Source organism: Vulpes lagopus, chromosome 4 (assembly GCF_018345385.1).
Source record: "Vulpes lagopus strain Blue_001 chromosome 4, ASM1834538v1, whole genome shotgun sequence".
In the NCBI taxonomy this organism is placed as follows: Eukaryota; Metazoa; Chordata; class Mammalia; order Carnivora; family Canidae; genus Vulpes; species Vulpes lagopus.
In genome coordinates this window covers 47,516,648-47,538,545 of record NC_054827.1, presented here as the reverse complement: position 1 = coordinate 47,538,545, position 21,898 = coordinate 47,516,648, and the positions used below count along the sequence as shown (strand labels likewise).

At 35.4% G+C, this 21,898-nt stretch overlaps 1 protein-coding gene across 6 annotated transcripts in view; it reads left to right on the top strand.

Moving 5' to 3' along the window:
* The window catches only part of CNOT4 (CCR4-NOT transcription complex subunit 4), a 144,210-nt gene that overhangs the window by 115,794 nt on the left and 6,518 nt on the right, over positions 1–21,898 (top strand). For 2 of the 6 annotated variants that reach the window (XM_041753917.1, XM_041753916.1), the window contains exon 11: positions 2,552–15,540. The exons of the other annotated variants lie outside the window; for them this stretch is intronic. In XM_041753917.1, coding sequence (XP_041609851.1) covers positions 2,552–2,652 — 101 coding nt within the window. In that variant the 3' untranslated portion in view covers positions 2,653–15,540. Of the gene's footprint in view, positions 1–2,551; positions 15,541–21,898 lie in introns of those variants that run through there. 6 annotated transcript variants of the gene reach the window in all.

The window sequence follows — 21,898 nt, the reverse complement described above, 5'->3', positions numbered from 1 at the left end:
AATTCTAAGAATGAAGTTACCAACTTATAGGTCCTGAATCATTGTCATATTTTCTGGGAGGTTGGGAGAGTTTGTTATTTCAGATTTTCTGTTTTTGTCTGTGCATACTTGTTTGATATTTAAATGGTGACTTATGAATAAGCTTATTATTAGGTTATTTTTAAGTCTCTGATGAGAAGAGAAATTTTAGTTTTAATGCACCAAAAGATTTAAAATTGTTAAGAGTTAGAATACTCTCATGTCCTATAAATATTAGGGAGATATCTCAGGAAGCTGAATGTGCTAAGTCTCAAAACAGAATAGTTATATAATTATAGCCAGATCATTTGGAACTTTCAGTAATAATTAGAAATGACAGAAAGTGAAATTCTGGAAAACTATGTATATTTTAACTGTGTCTAATATGAAGCAATTTAATACCTAGGCAATATCTGCCTCCCCCACCCCTAATTATAAATCATTTGTACTTGGGTTGAACTATTGAAGTAGGTTCAACTTTGTACCCTGCAATGAATATCATGGTATCTTACCAGGGGAGCTGTTGGTGAAGTGCTTCATTAACGGAGAGTACCTACTGTTTCTATGATACCTGCCACTTTAAGATATGCTTAGACTGGAAAAGGCATGTATATTTATTTATTCTTTAGATACGTAGAGCAAAACAGGGTCCCTGACTTTTAAGAACAAATACTCAGGTGTCACTCACCTATATATCCTACAGATACCATGTCTATATTTATTATGTATTTGTATTTAAACTTTTAGTGTTGGTTTGTTTCAGTTAGATTATTAAAAATTGTTATATCTGAAACCTATCATGGGAAGGACAGTTGCCAGAAGTTTGACAGAAATGCGGCTTCCATTTCTTATGCCTACGTGAAAACTTTTTTTTTTTTTTCTGCTTAAAATTAGTTATTTCCTTAATTTGGCAAAATCTTTTTACTATCATTTTCTTGGCTGCACATCCAGTTTGCTAACCATAGAAGGATTTTTGAAATAAATATTCTTGAGGGAAACCTTTGATTAGTGGAAAATTATAGTAGGTCCATTCAGATCTTTTTTATTATTGGAACCATGTGTTTGTTTTTGTTTAAGAAGTGACTTTTCCTAAAAAGTGACTTATCTTGTTCAGCTCCTTCTTTTAGAAATAGCAAATCTATGTTACAGAAAGTTAAATAATTTATTAAAAATCAAACATTCAATTAGTAATAGTAGTAGTAGTACTACCCAGATCCCACATTCAAAATGAAATGTTTTTCCACTCCAACATTGATGTTCACCTTCACAAATGAAGATCACTGGCTTGTACTTTAACTTGGCTTTCTTCCCATAGTAATTGATTGTTGCTCTCACACCCTTGCAGATCCCTTTTCATCATTAGTATATATTCCTGAGACAATTGGCCCAGCTCAGGGGTATGGCCTATAGCTTACAAAATAGAATGAAGTTTATCAACTTGAAAAAAAATGAATGTCTTGCGTAGTCCTTATTAGTATCATGTTCTCACCAGAAACCCTATGTAAAGTTTTCTCTACACAGCCTCCTTGCTGTGTACTTGGAATTTATAGAATCTTGGCCAATTTACTGAAAATTATGAAATAACCTGTTCTAAAGGCTGAGAGTCTTTCTTCATATTGTCAGTTAAATATTTCCAAATGTAATTTTGCAAATTTATTTTTCAAAGGACTCTGCCAAGATGTTTTTATTCCATAATGCTAAAAATTATTTGGAAAACAAATAATAGTCTCAGTCTGTAAGCATTGTTGTTTTAAGATATGCTTAGAAAAATATTTGAAACTGTTTAGGATTGGGTTTTTTTCGTGTTTTCATGAAAGGACATTTTTCTTTAAATTTTATTGCTGAATTAGCTATTCTAACAGTGACTTGAATGGATTTTGAGTCATGTGTGAAACAAGTCACTTGTAGTCCAGTAATTATTGATTATAATTAGACCTGACCTCCTTTCATGTATAGTTCTCTGACCTAGAAGTAGTCATCTCACTTTCAGTCAATTGGATCATTTTACTCCTTTGATCCCTTCAGAAGTACACAGTGAATTTCCAGATGCTATATGGTAAATTAATATTTATATTGTTATTTTTTATAAATATAATTTCTGACTTTAAAACATGGATTTGTCATTTTTCCTTTTAAAAGCATGTTTTCACACCTGTGAACTTATTTTTAATTTTTTTCCCAAAATACTGTTAGAGAAGTATCTGAAGTGAAAAGGGGTCCAATTGACTTGGAAAAGAATGGCTTTCCTGGTCTCTCTTTTTTTTTCTTTTCTTTATTTATACTCCTAAATATATTATATTTGTTCTTATATCTGACATAGTATTAAATTGAAGGGTGTGTTTATAGTGTAACTACTTTGTAGGTACTTGATAAGTTTATATTTTAAAATTCATGTCTTGTTTCACACCCGGATTCCAGCCATTAAGCATGTATTTTATATATGTATCAGTATTCCAAATATTGAAATCATTTTTAAAGGGACTGTTAACAAATCTAGTCACCCATAACTAGACCATGACTGACTTTTCCACAGGGGAAGAAGAGGTGAAGGTTTCGACCATGCCACTGTCAGCCTCTTCCCATTCATTACAACAAGGACAGCAGCCTACAAGTCTCCACACTACTGTGGCCTGACAACAGAACTGAGAGGAGAGGATTAGACTCTGGGGTGCTTGCATGGGCAACCGGATTTTTTGCATGATTCCTTTCTGATTTTGCATTTAATGTATACACCCAAAAGAGCCAATATAAACGTTCCTCATGCCTACAACTAGTGTGTTACCTCATAGTTGCTAAAGTATTTCTTCATTAGGCCTTTAACACTATTTATTAGCATAATAATTTTGGCATTGTTTCTCATGAGTGATACTATTTTTAACTCACACAAGTAAACTTGTAGTACTAATTAAGATCCCAGATGAGATTAGCTAGAATTGTTCTTATTTTGGCTCTATTATTGAAATTATGCAAAGATAATGGTAGTTCCTTGTTTTCTGATTTGTGAAAAAAAAATGGTAATATCCTAATATACTCATGAAAAGTTTGAAAATTAAGATAATGTCTATTGCATTTCTTTGAGTACTTGAGAAGAAAGAAAACATATAAAACAAAATTGGTGGTGTTGTTTAATGCTCAGAAGGATGTTGTCAGCAATTATTTTTAGTTGTATGGATTTATATCCTATATTAATGCATTACATGTTTAGAAACTGTTTTTGTTGTCTCTCATTTGCACATTTGCACTTTCTTTTGAATGGTTGTTAATTATATATAGAAGGTTAATTATTATAGCCTAAATGCAATATCTCTTTTCTAATGCACTGCCTAGTATACCAGGAAATGCCTCAGAAACAGAATTTCAACTTACAGTTGATTTATCAGAAACTTGAATATGGGGTAAACATTGTATGTGAGAAGCAACCGTAGTAGTGTAACATTTTTATTGAACAAACAGTAGTTCTGTGAGATATCTGTTTGGAAGCTTCATTGTTTAATAATTGAAATGTGATAATAAATCTATATTACAAGTACCTGGCCAGAATGAGACTAAAGTGGAGGAAAAAGAGATTGAGGATCCTCTAAAATTAGGCCATGTAAGTTGTAGATAATTTTGCTCACTGAGGATAGTGAAGTACTTTATTAGGACATAATATGAATTAATGTTTTTGAATAATACACAGTTTTTTGAAATAATTTTAAAGCTGATAATGAAAGAAAATAAAACTGAAATCAATTCTGAGCAGCAGATAAAAGCTGATTCAGAAAACATGACCATATTCTGCTAAATTAAGTATCTGGGAAGACAGATCTCCTCTTGATGTTTTCAAAAAACAATTGTGATAAAAGATATGCCTTTATTTGTCAAAATATTAAAAGAGTAATGTGAATACCAAAAAAGGAAGCCTAAGTATTTAAAATAATAATTATTATTTAAAACTACATTATTGCGAAATGATACTTAATATCATGTTGGAGTTTTCAAGGTTACCTCTCTATATATAAAGTCTGATTATTTTCTGTTAGATATAACACAACAAATGGAATGGCTTTGTCCATAGGTATAGTGGGGAAACTAAAATCTACTCTTAGATATCCTTTGATCTGCTTACCTGAAGTGTAGGAACAGCTAATTAGCCACTTAAATTATTTTTGTTAGATTCTACATAAGTGACAATTTCTAATTTCTATTAAAAAGTGACTTTAGGGCAGCATTACAAGAAATTTAGAAACTGCAAATAGAATATTATAGACTTATTAGACAGAAGCCTTTTATCATGGGTTAATTATGGTTTCATTTTTGTTGTAAGAGGCCAAGACATCCATGTAATGTCTCTTCTGTGGTGCTAAGGTTCCTAGGCTTTGAGCTCCCAATAAGGAAGCTTATTAGTACATAGCTTTCTCCAGCCAGCAATGCAAGCCTTTCATCGCCTGGATCTTCTTACAAAGACAGATGGTTTGCTCCCATTTACTTTATTTCTCTGTGTTGAGAAAGAGATACATCTGTTAAACAATGCTTTTTTCCTATGGTACACTTTATCTCTCCTTTCTCCTTCCTAGCCAGGGTCGAAAAACTGTCAGGTAGTTTGTCTAGACTTGCTAGAACCCAAAACTCTCTTCCTGCCTACTTCTCCATCCTTCATAATTTTGACACACACCATACATGAGGAAAATGCTTCTTGGGCACTTAGGCTTCAGCTTATTTTCACACAGAATAGCTAAAGATTATCCTTTAACTTTGTAATTTCGAGCCCTTGTAAACCTAGAATAATAAGCCTCACTGTTTACTTACTTAATATTTCATATAGTGTGTTTTTTTTAAGTAGTGGTAATTAATTATATTAAAAGCACAGAAGAAATTACACAACACATAAAAGAAAGTATCACTTCACATAGCAAGTAAGTTGATGAAGCCAAATGATGGTAAAGAATGAAAAGATTATAAAAAACCAGATTAGTTTTTGTTACATTCCTACATGATTGATATATCATGCACAAGGGAAGCTTTTTATGCTTTTACATCCTTTTAAAAAGTAACTAGTCTGTTTCTTAAATCAGTGGTTTTAGAAGCCAAAGTTCAGAACCCTTTGGATGTACTAGCAAAGTTCTGATTTTGTACGTATGTACAGTTGTCACCTTTTTTCTGGGGAGGAAATCCATAATTATCAGACTTATAAAGGGCTTGGTAACACCCCAGCCTCCCACCCCTGGAAGAGAAGTTAAGAGCTGCTTTAGTGCCACTGTAGGAAATAGAGATCTGGAGTAAATAATTTAAGTCATGATGAGTGTCAAGTGCCTCTTTTTATTTTCTTAAAAATTCCATTAGAAAATGTTTTCTGATTAATAATATTTTCCTTTTCATTCCACTGTCACATTTTTTTTTCCAGGTGGTGCTTTTATGTACTCTGTCTCTATTACAACAAAATATTAGTCAAATATTTGAGTGCCTGTTCTGTATAGTGACCTTTTTAGTTAGGTCTTAAGAGTTGAATAAAGCGTAGATCCTATCATCAGGGGTAACAGAATGTGACAGTTTTTTTTTTTAAATATTTTATTTATTCATTCATGAGAGAGAGAGAGAGGCAGAACACAGGCAGAGGGAGAAGCAGGCTCCGTGCAGGGAGCCCGACGAGGGACTCCATCCTGGGACTCCAGGATCACGCCCTGGGCCAAAGGCAGGCACTAAACCACTGAGCCACCCAGGGATCCCAGAATGTGACAGTTTTATCTCAAATTGTTTCTGTAGAGTCAGCTCTTAATATATTTTAACAAGAACAGCTGTAGTGGTCGAGACTCATCATTCATCGCTCTGACAGTGGCAACCTAGGATATTAAGTAGTGATACCTGAAATTTTAAAATACATGATAATTTGAAGGGAGTGAAAAAAATACTAGTAGGGAAGACATACATCCATGATTCTGATTTAAGTATCTTAGTCGTGTGTGTATGCGCATGTTTCCTAGTGTTCTGGGTGTTAAGTAGAGCTTTCTATATATATGTTCTTTTAAAGAAAACATTTGGATGCATTCTGTCTGTGCACAGTTTTACTCACATTGTTCCTATTTGTACGGTGTTCCAAGCACCTTCAAGATTGCCAGAGTTCTCTTCTGCTGTGATACAGGTCCATAAGGGAGCTACTCCAGCAGAGGCATTGCCTCAGAAAGCCAAGAAAAAGGAATGAATTGCAGGTGCATAGAAATCTTACAAAATGAAGACCGCCGTGTTATTTGTGCATACATTAAAAACTGGGGATGTTTTATCCTGTTGAGTCATAAGGTTTTAGATTTTCCTGTTTATTTGATCTTGAAGTTTTCCCAAATTTGCTTAATTGGCTTTAAGAGATGGATATCATACAATTGAAAGCACAATAACATTTTTAAAAGATCATCTTATAAAGAAGTGATAACCCAAAAGAACGACGTCTTTTTTTTTTTTTTTTAATAAAATATGGACCAAAGTCAGTTATCCAGCATCAAGCTAGTCCTTCTGCCCTTAGTGCTCTTCCTCCTCTCAAATGAGTACCTACTGCATTGTCTCCTTGTGCTGAGTAAATGGCAGGAATATATGCAGGTATTTACACATGAAATGTTTAGTAAACTAATCAAATGCTATGCTGATAGAAAAGTGAGAATGGGAATTAAAAAAGTTAATGTAAGCTGGTTCAGGGGAAGGCTCCATAACAAAAGTATGGGGCTTTTTGATTTTGAAGGATGGCTGAAATCTAGAGGATATAGGGGAGAAATTTAATAAAGAGAACAGACTAAACAAAAAACCAGAGACAGAGATTGGAGTGGTCTCTAGTGATTAGGAGAGAAGGACAGTAAGGAGATGGACTTGTTTGAGGTATACAGGTGGAATAAGTGTACAATAGTTTACTGGAAACTAGGAAGGATAGTTTAGTCTTGATATGGATGTGGTCAATGGTAGAGAAATCTAGGTTCTTTGCTAAAGATGTAACTTGATTGTAGCATTTTAAAAAGATTAATTTGGTGTTGTGTTTGCTTAAAATTAGGGCCACTTAGAAAACATTTCCCAGTACGTATATTGCTGGGCATTGCAAATAAGATAGCCTGGATTAGAACAGTAGTATAGTAGGAATGGAAAAGAAATTGTGAACTATAAGCCAGAAAACATAAGATCTAAGAAAAGGCCTACGTGTCTGGAGACCTTTAAAAGTGTGACTTTCATAAAGGTAAAGATGGAAGCCAGATTCCTAGGATTCGTGAGGAAATGTCAAGGTTATGGATGCAGCAATCATTGATTACTTACTTAAAACATTTGGAAGCTAAGGGAAAGAGAAAGACAAGATGCTTACTAGATGGGTGGTAGATCTTAGAATTAATCGCTTTAAGGTATGATGGATAAATATTTAAAAGCAGAACATATAGAGCCATTTGAGAGGAAGAGATGGACAGTGCTAAAGAGAAGGCAGGCTATTCCAGTAGGGTAACAGATTTCTGTAGTGCCTGGAAGAGATAAGCTCCTGGGATGAGGTTAGGTTATGGGCTTAGCTATAGAGAAGAGGGCATTGTTCTTTGTAAGAACAACCAAAAAATCTAGGAAAGAGAAGGTGAGATTAGAGAAAATGAGAACATGGGAAGGGACTCATATCAGTAATTATCAAATGCATATTGTGTGAGAATAGGGGTAAAGAGTGGAGTTGGGACTCTGTAAAGAAAGGCAATTAAATAAACTTGTGAGAATGAGCCTGGTAGAAATGCCTCAGAAATTCAAGAATTGCTGAGTAAAGATAAGGATCAAATTAAAAACTTTTAGAATCCAAATATGTATGGTTTCATATGTTTCTCTGGTTCTACACAAAGCATCAAAGCCAAAGCAAATATTGAGAGTTTAGTTATAAGGTGAAGAAGACAGCATTGAAATACATAATCTTGTGGTCAAGAAGAGTCCACTAAGGCAAGAAAGAACCAATGACGTGAGTATGTTGAAGGGAGTTCAATGACTTTAGGTTTTGGTGAGGTCAAAGAACAGATATAGTGTTTTTAAGGGAATGAAAGATTAGGGACTGTGGTCACTGTGATGACCATTCAGTGCTGAATGACGATTGAGACCAGAGAAAGGATGGTAGATAAACGTCTAACATCAAGGCTGGAGTTGGAAAGGAGGCTAGCTTTCCTAGCCCCTGTGGTCTCTCATTCTACTCTGTTTCCCTCCAGCCGTTTCTTGAGATTAAGAAAGCACACTGTATTAGAGAGAATTGTAGAAAGCTTGATACCGCTTGGGGAATCCTGGGTGAGGTGTAAATTAATAAATTACATTAAATGTAATTTGATGACCCAAAGGAAAACTTCCCCTGTGGGATAAAGAGTCCTTCCTCAGCACGGTAGGGGATTATGGAAGCAGAATTCAGGGAAAGCTTGGGAAGAGCCAGGGATGAGACTGGACAGGTAAAGGTAAGCTGAGTGAGTGTGAGGGATGGTAGACATGTTACTTCTGATGTGGAAGATTGAGAGTCAGTGGGTCTGGTAGTTGAAGAACTCATGTTGCAAGTATGAGCTAGTTTCTCCCAAGCATACATATAAACTGAAAAGAACTAGCTCTTCTTATTTGGTTGTACCAGGTCCTTCTGCTTTATTTATATAGCAAATTGGAATTAAAAGCAGTAGATTAGTGAAGAGTGGAAGAGAGAGAAATTCAGAATTTTATTATAACAGGATATAAAAATATTTTGACAGTTTGCCCCTAAAGAGAATGTGACATGTGAATAGATATAAACCTACAAGTTATTGAACTAATCTGTTCTTTCATTTTATATATTTAGATGTGACCTTTAGGAAAAATTTCTGAAGATAGAGTGAAACAGGGATAGAGATTAATAGCAAATATGCCTAGTTTGGAAGCACTTTTAATTTACTGACACTAGAATATTTTTAAATTTACTGGACTTGATCCGTATATGTCAGCTGACATTTCAATTATGTCATTTAAAAGTGGTAATATTTCAAAGTACAAGTCATGCTCAAGACTACTAGGTGTGAAACCATGCGGCTGGATCAAGAAGCCACTGCTCCTTCGATCTCCTATTTGCTCCGTGATTTGCAACCATGAGTCTTATTCTTAGCAACCGTATGTTGCTGGACATACCAGCCTTTTAATACCAGCGTCCTTAGGAGCTTTTTCCCAAAGAATCACTCTTGAGAATTCTAGATTCCCTAAGAGAATCTATTCTGGTCCATAGTGTTTTAGAGAGTCTGGGTTTGAGTTCCACAGAAATCTAGTTTTTACCTGTTAGGTACCTAAGCCATGTAAGCTGCTTGAGAATTGAACTGAAGTACCTAGAGCTTTTGTGAAACAGCTGGATGGAAGTTGTAGTTAAAGAACCAGTCCATTCTCTCCAGGTTCCCTCAGACCTGTACATCCTAAGGCAGGATGACTTGACTTTGTTCTTAGTCTACTTCACAGGTACAATGATGCTAAGGGTTCCTGGAAGCTCCTAACTGACGCAGGAACGTACCATGCTTAGAACAGTTTTGTTGTTCCAGCTCCTGTTTGGTATTCAGACCCACTGTTGTGCTCTGTCACAAAGCTACACTACAAAAGCTTTCCCCTCCCCGCTCCATAAAATTTACAAAGCCTTTTAAAAGCACCGAGTACCTTTTTTGTTGTTGTTGTTGTTAAATTGAGGTAAAATTCACAGAATATACAATTAACTACTTTAAAGTGTACAAGTCAGTGGTCTAGTACTGTACTTTAATTATCTCACTATTAATAGCAAAATAAATAACCCACTCCAGCTGTGAGATTTTTTTTTTTTTAATATACCACCCTCTGAAAAAGGGAAAAAGGCAAGGAGCTATAGCTAAAAAAGCTTTAGGTTACATGTTTTCAATAAAAAAAAGATACATGTTTTCCTGAGTAGGTAAAAATGTTTGAAGCAACCATTTAAATAGTTTTGAAATAGCAAAAATAGGCTTTCTGTCTTCATGACATTTGATTCGCATCATGTAAGAAATGATTTGCTTAGCAGAGGTATATTATTAAGCTAGCTCTCTCTATGGGTGTGAGGTTGAATGTGTGTGTGTGCACACATTGGTTTATATTTAGTAATTTTCATTTAAATCCTCCACTTAGTGAGTGTAGCAGAGGGGAAAAAGCCTCTGGCTATTTTTCTGCGACGTTTCATGTATTTATCCCTGCTATATTCTGCTTAATTTATATGTTCAGGATAAATGATGCATTTATAGTCTCTTTCTTTTCTTTCTTCTTTCTTTCTTTCTTTCTTTCTTTCTTTCTTTCTTTCTTTCTTTCTGTTTCCTTTCTTTCTTAAGACCCTATTTAAAATACACAGCAAGGTTACAATACTGGTGCCTATCTCATCCCGGCCATATTTTATCTGAACAAATATTTTCATAGCTTTGTCTCACCAGATTTCACTCTCACTAGTAAGCATACTCATTCTGTGTCATACTCTTTGAGAAAACCTAAGGAAAGGATAATAAAACTTCTATTAGAATAAGTTTCAGAGCTTTGAAATCTGACATACTCTTTGTCTGCCTTTTAAAGACCAAGTAATAGTAATAATAATAATAAACAGGGCTCAGAAGGATTGTAATTTGCCCATAATCACATTCTAACAACAATTTAAAATTCTCTTAGCCCTCATCATCTGAATTTGCCTTCATACATAATTCAAGGAGAAGAAAACTTCAAGATTCAGAATATGTCTCTTCTCTAAACTTTGTTGTGTCTTACAGTTTGATTATTATAATAGTTCTTACAAGTCAAGGTATTTCAACTGAATCAGTGCACATAAGGAATTGAAGGCTTTCAAAGTGTCTATCTACTGATGACTGTTATCACAGATCCTGTAAGTTGTGGAAACTGGTATTAAATGTGACCTGGTGATCTTGGAGTACTATAGTGAAGGATCGGGGTGTGTGTGTCAACCTAGCAGGTACTCGTAATATGGACTTAAATTAATTACCAGCCTCAGAACTGAAAGAGTACAACAGAGGTGGAATTAAATTTCCCCAGGATTTTTCTGCAGTGCCAAAGAGCATTTAAGGACCACCATGCATGATCACTAGACCGGTGACATCTCTAATATTACAGAATGAAAAAAATATCTTATAGTAATGACACCAAGATGTACTACACTCACACTAAAGCTGTCATCTCAGACTTATCTTGAAGAAGTCTTGTATATGCTACACCATGTAAAATGATAGTGTATCTGCTGATAATGTTTCAATCAAGGAGGTGGTTGTTTTCAGCATAATGAAACAGAGGGAAAGCTCCACAAGGATTTAAAGATGATAATACCATCACCATCTCCAAGAAGAAATGCAGGAAAACTGACTGCAATCAACTTTTGTAGCCTTGTGCTGTTTCCTTATATGGTGAGATCTTATCCCAAGGACTGTGCTAACATTTACACTGTGTTATCAAGTCTTGCATACTGAAATTGTGTGTCTTTGGAGCAGAATATAGTGATCTGGAACATTACTGGGATGTTTTTAAGCGTTGTCATTTTATATGTTGACATTTTTAAGAAGACTGATACCCTGAAGCTGTTTATTTTTTCCTTTATTACATCTATAAATCGAGTATCCAGCTAATGGTAAAGGATGTCCAGAGTTTTGACATCATCAACCAAAGTAGGAAGCTCTTTATTGGCTTTAAGCAGAATGTTGGGCTACATACCGTTGCTCCACTTATGTTAAAATATAAGGTTTAATTAAAAGTTATAAATATGGACGACTACCATATATGCCCTCACAGGCACCCTCCCCAGCCCCTCGTTTAGGGTAAGATTTGCTATCAGGTATGTTTCTTTTTACTTCTACACCCTTCATATTCCTTAATTAATACATTAATAATAATAACCATTGTTACCCAGATATGTATAAAAACATATCTTGAGTTTTAACATAGTCCATGCTGTTATGTGTAAACTCTCAAGTCATCACCTATATTTTAACTGATAGCTGATTGGGATGAAGCCTATTAGTAAAATAAGCAGAGATCTCATAATCTCCAAATACATATGTACATCCCTGCAACCTTTGTTTTATAACACACTTTGAAGTTTTAATTCGTGACCATCATAGGTCTTATTCTTATACCTTGTACTCACTTCTCTGTTTTTTTCTCTTTCTTTGGACAAAGAAGAAAATCATCTTTTTCCCCCTGTAAATTTTACAATTAGAGAGGGAGTTCTCAACTAGAACTTAACATGCACCCCCCTGTATGATTCTCCCTACAAGTTACCCAACAGGTCTGATTTTCCCTTTTCAAACGAGAAAGCTCTCCCTCTCTGGCTGCTGAGTGTTTATTCAAGTCTCTGTGATCAGTCACCTCCGAGTTACCTCCCCAATAACTAGTCTACCATCTTCAGCTTATTTCCAAACTGGCATTTAGTTTTAAGTGATCATACTTCTTCTTTTTTTTTTTTTTTTCTTTTTCTTTCTCTCTTAAAACAGGGCATTTAAACAGAAAGCATAGTCTGAGTTTTGAAGTAAAGTAACAACCACTGCAACTGAGAAACGTTGAATTGGTAAAGATTTTTTGACCCTGTAAGACTGATATTATCCACTTTCCCCAACTTCTGAGTTATTCTAGCTCTTTTAAAAATCATTTAATATTTCTAAACAATATGACTAAAATTCAGTGTTTTGCAAATACGTGTGACTTTTAATAGAATTTAAATTTTTTTCACTGAAATGTTCTAGTTTAGTATAAAGCTTCAGGATATGGTGAAATAAGAATTGTTTCTAGTTTGAATTTGAGAATGTATTCACCTGATCCTTCCTTCCTTCCTTCCTTCCTTCCTTCCTTCCTTCCTTCCTTCCTTCTTTCCTTCCTTCCTTCCTTCCTTCCTTCCCTCCCTCCCTCCCTCCCTCCCAGCAGGGCTCCACATTGGTTGAGAATTGATTCTGTCAAGACTATCTTTGCCATTCTTTTTCAGATCCAACTCTAATAAATTGTAGATAAGGATGAACACTTAAATAAATGTATATTTTAAATGATTTTAAGCTAAGACCCCTTAGTGGACTGGTGGTGAGCATTTAAGTCTTTGAATTCATCAGGGTTTTTTGAAATGCTCATCTCCACAGGAGTATTCTCTTTTGTAGGTCTGGAAAGAATGTACTCTTATTAGGACTGGTGCTTTTTAAATTGAGACATTTGAGAATTGGAAGCACAAAAGTTTTTAATTTTCCCTAGCGTGAATAATAAAGAAGAAGAAACTGTAAAATAGTCTTATTTTTATAAATCACACATTTCATATAGCTAAAATAGCTAAATTACACAATATACATGCTTGTTTTGAAAATCAAAACTTGTTAAAGAATCCCAAACTTTAACAAAAATCTCTTGGTTTGTAAGTAGTCCAATGAGAAAGAACTCTTAAAGATGTGTGCTTGCTTGCTCTGTTGGGTTGGAAATGTTTACCGCCACGAACATCGCCACAACTATGCCCATATCTGTTTGATTTAGTATAAGGTAATGAGAAAGCTATTTCATTTCCTGAAATTTTTTCTGAAGTTAAGAAATAAAGCAAATTACTGTTTTAATAACTGAAATGATACTCTAAAAATAGAGCTCATACCTGGGTTATGAAGAATTTGTCAGTATCATGTTTCAGGACGTAAATAATTTTAGTCTTTTGGGGGGAATTTTTCTTTGCTTTAAATCTGTAAGATAAGATAGGAGCCATCTTTCAGAAAAGATGAGACTGAACTTCACTGGTAAAATAAAAGCTGTGTGATTAAATGGAGTAATAAAAACTGGGTTTGGTGTTTCTTAATAACTTTTAGAAAATTTGGAAATCTTTTAATTTAGAAAACTATGAACATCAGAAATCTTTGGAATTCTGGTAGATACATAACCATATGGGGATTTGCTGCATAGGTAGCAAAATACTTTGGTTATGAATACAAGCCTGAAGAGGAACTAATACACCCTATAAAAGCGTTTTATTGGCGCTGAACAATCAAAAACTGTCACTAACTGTTCACAATGGCCAGTCTCTAGTCAACCACTAAAGAAAAAACAACAGGCAGAGTGGCATCACGTTTAGGAAAGAAGATAGAGATTCAGAAAATGTGTATTGAATGAAAGCTACTGGTTGAGAGAGTGATATTGGTGTCTGATTACTTCTGGAGTCCTAGGTGTGCTTTGTGTTACATCTGTTTTTTGGAAGCTTTTACTCAGATTCATCTGCACATGAGTTCTAACTTACCTCTTGGTTGTACTGTGGCTTTCTGCATTGATTCCCCTCTCCACTCCATGATCAGACCTTTTCCTTCTGTCTTCTTTATCTCTAAATTCTGGAGAGGTCAGCTCTTGACATTCACGTTTCTTCAATACCGTCCCCCCCAAAACACATTCTTACAATTTTTTAAATGTCCCCTAATTACACTTTTCTTAACTCGAATTTCTTTTTTGTGATACTCATAAGTAAATATGTAAATACGTTAATACATAAATGAATATACTTATGTGTTTGTATTGACATCTTACCCCTCAAACAGGCACGTACACACAATTCAGTCTTTTAAGGGCAACTTATAATTGTTAAAGAATTCTTTCTGTTGGTAAAACCAAAATATATTTCCATAGGCAGTTAGCATTTGTCTATTAATTTCTAGAGGTAATAAAGCAACCTTAGGTCTTCCAACCATTTTACATTTACCATGGATTCTAGTTCTCTCTGTAGTCTAGTTCTCCTTTATACAATATTTTAGTTGGACAGTGAATGCTTTTCTTAAAATATAAAGCTCATGCTTTAATAATCCAGATGTGATCAGATAATCTATTTTTTCATTAAAACTATTCATACATATATTTGTATATCCCTTTGCAGTTCACAGAGTCCTTTTATAAAAATATCCTATGGGGTAGGATCATCCCTGTTTTGCAAATGAAGAAACTGAGGCTCAAAGTGGTTATCACTTGCAGTTTGCCCATTGTCCTGCAATTGCTAATTTAGACATTGCACATCTATTTACAGGGTCTTAATGTTATCATTTTAGGAACTTTGTTACCCACTTGTCAGATATAAGCCTATTGAGTAAAATTGCTAGGCCCTTTTCTCATATGTATAGCTGGCTGGTTAGGTCTTTCATCCTGTACTTTCCTAGTACATTTTTAAAAATCTGAATGTATATACCTATTAAGTTTTGTGTTTGGATTTGATGTGGTTAGAGTATACCATTTGTGTATCACCATCTTCCAAGATTGTCTTATGAAAGAACTATGTGATTATAAAAAGATAGATAAATGTTATTGGTAACATTAATAGCATTTGTGTGATGAATTTAGAGGGTTTTAGTTGAATAATTGTAATTTTAATTACTGATTCTGTCATCTTTAGAATTGGTTTCATTTGCATATTTAAATTAACTTTGTAGGTTTTGCTGAGCTTGCTAAAAAGTATGGAGTCAAGGGAAGCAATATCACAGAAACTTATTTTTTAATTTTATTTGAATTCCAGTTTGTTAACATGCATCATAATATTAGTTTCAGGTGTACAGTATAGTAATTCAGTACTTCATACATGACCCTGTGCTCATCAGAGGTGCACTCCTTAATCCCCATCACCTGTTTCACCCATCACCTGTTTCACCCATCCCCACACCACCTCCTTTTTGGTAACCATCAGTTTGTAGCTACAAATCTGTTTCTTGGTTTGTCTCCCCCTTTTTCCTTTTTGCTCATTTGTTTTGTTACTTAAATTCCACCTACGAGTGAAAGTGAAATGAAATCGTATGTATTTGTCTTTGACTTATTTCACTTAGCATAACACTATCTCCATCCATGTAGTTGCAAATGGCAAGCTTTCATTCTTTTTTATGACTGGTAACATTCTATTGTATGTATATATGTATGTATATATCTTCTTTATTCATTCATTAATTGATGGACACTTGGGCTGATTCCATATCATGGCTATGGCTATTGTAGATAATGCTGCTATAAACATTGGGGTGCATGTATCCCTTTGGATTAGTATTTTTGTATCCTTTGGGTAAATACCCAGCAGTGCAATTGTTGGATCATAGAATAGTTCTGTTTTCGTTTTTGAAGAACCTCAACAGTGTTTGCCACAGTGGTGTACCAGTTTGTGTTCCCACCAACAGTGCAAGAGGGTTCCTTTTTTCTCTCCTTGCCAACACCTGTTGTTTCTTATGTTTTTGATTGTAGCCATTCTGACAGGTGTGAGGTGATACTTCATTGTGGTTTTGATTTGCATTTTCCTGATGATGAATGATGTTGAGCATCTTTTCATGTGTCTGTTGGCCTTCTATATGCCTTCTTTAGAAAAATGTCTATTCATGTCTTCTGCCCATTTTTCAATTGAATTATTTTTTTGGTTGAGTTTTATAAATTCCTTCTGTATTTTGGATACTAGCCCTTTATCAGATATGTAATTCGCAAAAATCTCCCATTCTGTAGGTTGCCTTTTTGTTTTGTTGATTATTTGCTTTGATGTGCAAATGATTTTTATTTTGAGTTTGTGTCTTTGTTTCCCTTCCCTTGGGAGACATATCTAGAAGGAAGTTGCTTGGCTGATGTGAAAGAAGTTACTGTGCTTTTTTCTAGAGAATTTTTGTGGGTTCAGGTCTCACGGGTCTTTAATCCATTTTGAATTTATTTTTGTGTTTGTTGTAAAAAGATGGTCCATTTCATTCTTTTGCGTGTTGCTGTCCAGTTTTCCCAACACCATTGTTGAAGAGATTGTCTTCTTTCCACAGGATATTCTTTCTAGCTTTGTCAAAGATTATTTGGCCATATAATTATGAGTTCATTTCTGGATTTTCTTTTCTGTTCCTTTGGTCTATGTGCCCATTTTTGTGCCAACATCATACTGTTTTGATTACTACAGCTTTGTCATATAGCCTGATGTTGGAATTGTGGTGCCTGTCCAATCTTGAAAAAGAGATTGCTTTGGCCACTTCTTTTGTGGTTCCATGCAAATTTTAGGATTGTTTGGTCTAGCTCTGTGAAAAATGTTGTTGGTATTTTGATAGGATTGTTTTGGGTACTATAGACATTTTAACAATATTTGTTCTTCCAGTCAATGACTGGAGGCCTATCAAGGCCTCTTTCCTGGAGTCTGTGAGCATGGATTGTCTTTCCATTCCTTTAACTTGTCTTCAGTTTCTTTCACTGATATTTTATAGTTCTCAGAGTATAGATCTTTCACCTCTTTGATTAGGTTTATTCCTAGATACCTTATTGGTTTTGGTGCAATTGTAAATGGAATAGTATCACAGAAACTTTTAGGCTCACACACAGTAGCTTAAGTTCTGTAAAAATTCATCTAAATATTGCTGTTTCCAGTGCTACACTTTACATCTTATCCCACAAGATTACCATCAGAAGACTTATCAGAAACTGCTGTTTTCAAGATACATTATGGTTAGGAGGATATTCTAGAAAGCCCATCCAAATAATAAATAATTTTGATATTATTGGTTCTTTATGGAAATGCATTTTGGCTCTCATCAGTCTGTTCCATTTGTTTTATGGAGTTGATGTGTCAGTGGGATGGGAAAGTAGCTGGTTTCAAAGTCTTGAGTTTGGGCAGGCAGCAGATAAAGGGACATGGGATAAAGAAGGAGGACATTTCCAATGGGAAACAATTGTCAATAGAAGCTGCCTCCATGACTACCTGTCCCACTTCAAAATTAAAGTTTACCTTCCTGTGTACTTCAGATGGAAGGGAGCTAAGGTTCTAGCCAAAATGCTGCATATTATTATCCATAAAAAAATGTCCCCAAATGCAAACAATAGAGCAGTGGTGCTTGCTAAACCTGCCACTCATTTCTAAATCTGTTTTCAGATTTTCCCAAGAACTAATTATAAGCATGTAGCTTCTAGAGTTTGACATTTTTCCTTTTCTGGCACTCATCTTAGCAGTGGTTTTGTGATCACATCTGTGAGTATTAATTTCCTGGAATAGAATTCAATTTTCACCTAGATTTTAAAATCATTTAAATTGAGTGGATGTTCTTTTACTGTCTTTGCATCTTTACTGACTTAAAGTTCTCTTCTCCACATTGCTTAATCTGTCCTTTCTGGTTTGAGGATTGTGCTCTTTTTATGAAGAATATGGAAAGAAACAAAATGAAGATGGAACTGCATAGCCTTGCCTTCTTTTAGGGCTTAGCATTAAACAGGGTAAACAGTGGCTTTTCTTAATTTTCTCCTATTTCAAACTTAGCTTTTTTTCACCTTCAACATTTTCCACAAGCTTCAGATCATTATATATTCTGATTTTAGTCCTCAAGGATTACTCTTATTATATACAGGTAGGTTTTTTACTCCATCTTTTCTAAGCGTTCTTTTCAGCTCTAGTTCTATGTGATTCTTTTTGTTACAACTGATTTCTTTAGATTTCTCCCTAATCTCTTTATTACAATAATTTATTATTGCATAATCAGAAAGTCATATTTTAGCATCTTCTGTGGCTTATGAATCACTGACCCCTATAACTATGGGACCACTCTGAGGCTTTTTTTTTTTTTCCTTAGCCTTTTTTTGGGAAAAGGTGTTTTCTCCCAAACCTGGAAGCAAATGTTCAGGGCTGTTCATTTAGGAAACATTAAATATTTGTTGAAGTCCAGGTTTGGTAAGTGTTCACTGTATATAAAGCAGATTAAATCAAGGCCTCTTTCCTGGAGGAGCTCATAGTCAGTAGAAAAAAAGCTAACATATAAGGATTTGCAATGCACTGTGGTAATTGCAGAAATAGCCAGGATGCCTGTCATCCAAGAGCCCAAGTTATTCTCGTTCCTTGCCTCTGTAAACCCTAAATTTATGCCACAAACTCTTAGAGTTTCTAGTATGTTCACAACAGCCAACCAGTTCTCTGTAGGTCAGAAGTCCAGAGTATATGTTTCCCTTCTTTTTTCAACCTTGGGAAAGAGAGATTGTCAGAATGTCAGTTTGATCAGGTTTATCTTCTAGCAAATTCAGACCTCCGGTTAGAACGCCCCATTTCTGTGCTCCCCTGGATGATGAGTTCCCTCGATTCTCCTTAGATTGCCTCAGTGTTTTGTTCATAGTGCTTAGTTTTGTGTTCACTGGAATGCTTCCTTTGCACTTCCAATTTCAGATTTTATAGATTTCTTATATTTGATTTTTGCCCCTCCTATCCTTTAGCTCTTTTTCTCTTACATTCTGGTTCAGGTTCCACCTAACCCAGTCTGTAATGCTTCTGAGATGATTTTATCTTTTGCATTAACTTTTAAGTGTACTTTTTCCTCATTCTCTATATAGCTTTATATATATAGACATCTTTCCGTAAGTATTTTTCCTTTTTTTTTTTTTTTTTAATCCTTCTAAGACAACATCTGGGTGTTTTCCTGGTTCTCAGTAGATAATCTGATTATCCCCTAGGACAGACTTATAGGAACATTCTAGAAGAAGAAGGCACACATTGTGCAAAACCCTATCCACTTATATTTTGAAATACTTCTGCTATATTTTAGATTGGCTGCTTCTGCTCTTCTCTGTTCTGCATGGAATGCCTGTGTCCTTTTCAATATCAGCTTCTCAAGTCACCATTTACTCTGTATGCAGGATGGCAGACTAGTTCATTTTCTTCTTTATGCCCACAGGACTTTGTTCATACTGAAAGAGCATTTAGTACCACCCAAGCATTCCTTATTTAATTTTGGTGCAGTGGATTTTTAAAAAGTGCACATACACTTCAAAGATGATTGAAAACATCATTATAGTGGCTCCTTTCCCTCAGTTTACATGCAGAAAAGCCTTTTGGCCCCCCAAACCTAGCTGATTCCTGCTTTCAGAAAGATTTGCATCTCTTTGGAAAGAATGATTTGGTTCATAGCATTATACAGATATGAATTAAACAGGCTTCTTAGGGGAAAGTGATTTTTCAGCTCTTCTCAAGTTGGATCTTTGATTCAGCAGTTATCTTAAGGCCCATCAAGTTTCTAAGACAGCACCATGCTGAAGGATATAGAAAATATGCCCTTACAGCCCCTGCAGTGGAGTTGAGAGGTGTGAGGAGGGGTGAACAGCAGCCATAGTGGGGTCACAACAGTTTGCTACCCAGTGAGTGTGGTTCAAGCCACAGGTGCAGTTCTAAAATATCTAAGTGGCAGAGAAAAGACTTAAACTTTTGGAAGATTGAATAAAAACTAAGTAGAAGAGATCAGGAAAGCATTCTAGATAGGGAGAAAAGCACAAAGTAAAGGCAGAGTCCAGGAAACCCAGACCATATTTAGCTAACTCTCATGGCCTCTCTTTTCCTGTTTGTGTCATTTCTGTTTCCTTCTATTAATAACAATAAATTTGGTTGTTTTTTTTTATTAATACCTTTTCAAGTTCTTCTGTTCTCAGAATTTCTTTTCACTTGTGTTCTTAGGATTTTTCATTTAGTTTAATCTCTACTTTCAAGTCTATTAAATCCTTAAGATTTTGTGCCCCAGTAAATCTGCCCTGCAGTACTGGTCTGTCTGGATTTATAATAAGCATAATCCTAGAAATTTGAATGTCATTTTTTAAAAGTAGAATAACATTTTATCACAAACCTGAAAGAATTTGTTCACAAAATAGTCATTTTCCCTGCAAATTTTAGCTTATAAATTGAAATTATTTCTGTGGCTGACCTAAAAAGTATAGCATGCTGTTAAGATAAATCTGTCTGTCAAGTTCTGGTAGGAGAAATTTTGTATGCTCTTTAAAGTTTGGTTTAACACGTAAAGATAAGCATAGTTCATTTGTGTTTGAGTTGCTTCGAGATATGTTGTTGAAGTTGGAGAAAGTTGAGGATTTCTTAAAATCCTCAACTGATGGAGATGCACGCCATCCAAAACTGATAGGAAATCATATGTAACAGGATGATGTAGGGTGGGAAGGTGCTGCAGAGAGGGGCAGCAGAGCCTGAGATAAGATGACGGTGTGTCCTTCTAAAAATACACGAGTGCTTGAGAATTTAACTGGCAAGGAGTAACCATAATGGGAACTAAATTTCAAATGTACAGTTCCAAGAAAGATTTGTTTCACTAAGTAACCTAGCCACTGGAGGGAGCCTTTGAACTGTAAGGAACAGCAGTAAAGGAAAGGAAGATCAAAGCTTTTTGAGAAATAAGATCAGGTTGCCAATTGGGCTTTGAGGAGTAACCATGAGATGAGGCTTAAAAACTGAAGAGCAGAATAAACTTCTCTGGCATACTTGGGATTCTCGGTGACTTGCTGCCCAGTTGGGGGGGGGGGGGCGGGGGGGCTTGACCACTCAGAGAAATTTAACTGGAAATTCGAGAGATCTCTGGCCATAGGGACTACAGTTAAGAATGGAGTAGCCTCAGGTGAGTATGTGGGCCAGTTGTCCCTAGCAAACATGAAAGTGGAGAAATTGGTGGGTTTGTGAATGTAGCTGTATTTAGCCGGCTGAATTCATAAGGCCCATGTGTTGATAGAGAAAACACCTTGCAGATGTAGTGCCAAAAAGAAGGTAAGAGGCCCCATTTCCAAGAGGAAACAGAAAATCCTGACCTGGTAATTAGAGAAAACAAATATTTGGAATGGCCTTTTGTTTTCAGGTTCCCATTATGTGTGTTTTATCTCACCGTGTAGTTACTACAGATCTTCTGTCTTCATGCTTAGCAGCAGGTATTGTTGTCTGAATGCAGTCTTTACATGGCACCCTAGTATATGACGCAGATGAAAGCAGGGTGGGAGGAAGATGTGTTGTCCTAGGGCCCTGTCCCCTCAGCTTCTCCCCAGGGGCTCCTGAGATGGTTTTGCAGCCTGAAACAAATTCAAAAATCAGTCTTTTCAGGTGAAGATTTTATGCAAACTGGAAACCAATGACAACTTATAAAGATCAGGTTTTCCCAGTTTTGCTTTCTGTAGCAGGGTTTTGCATTTCATAATGATTAACACA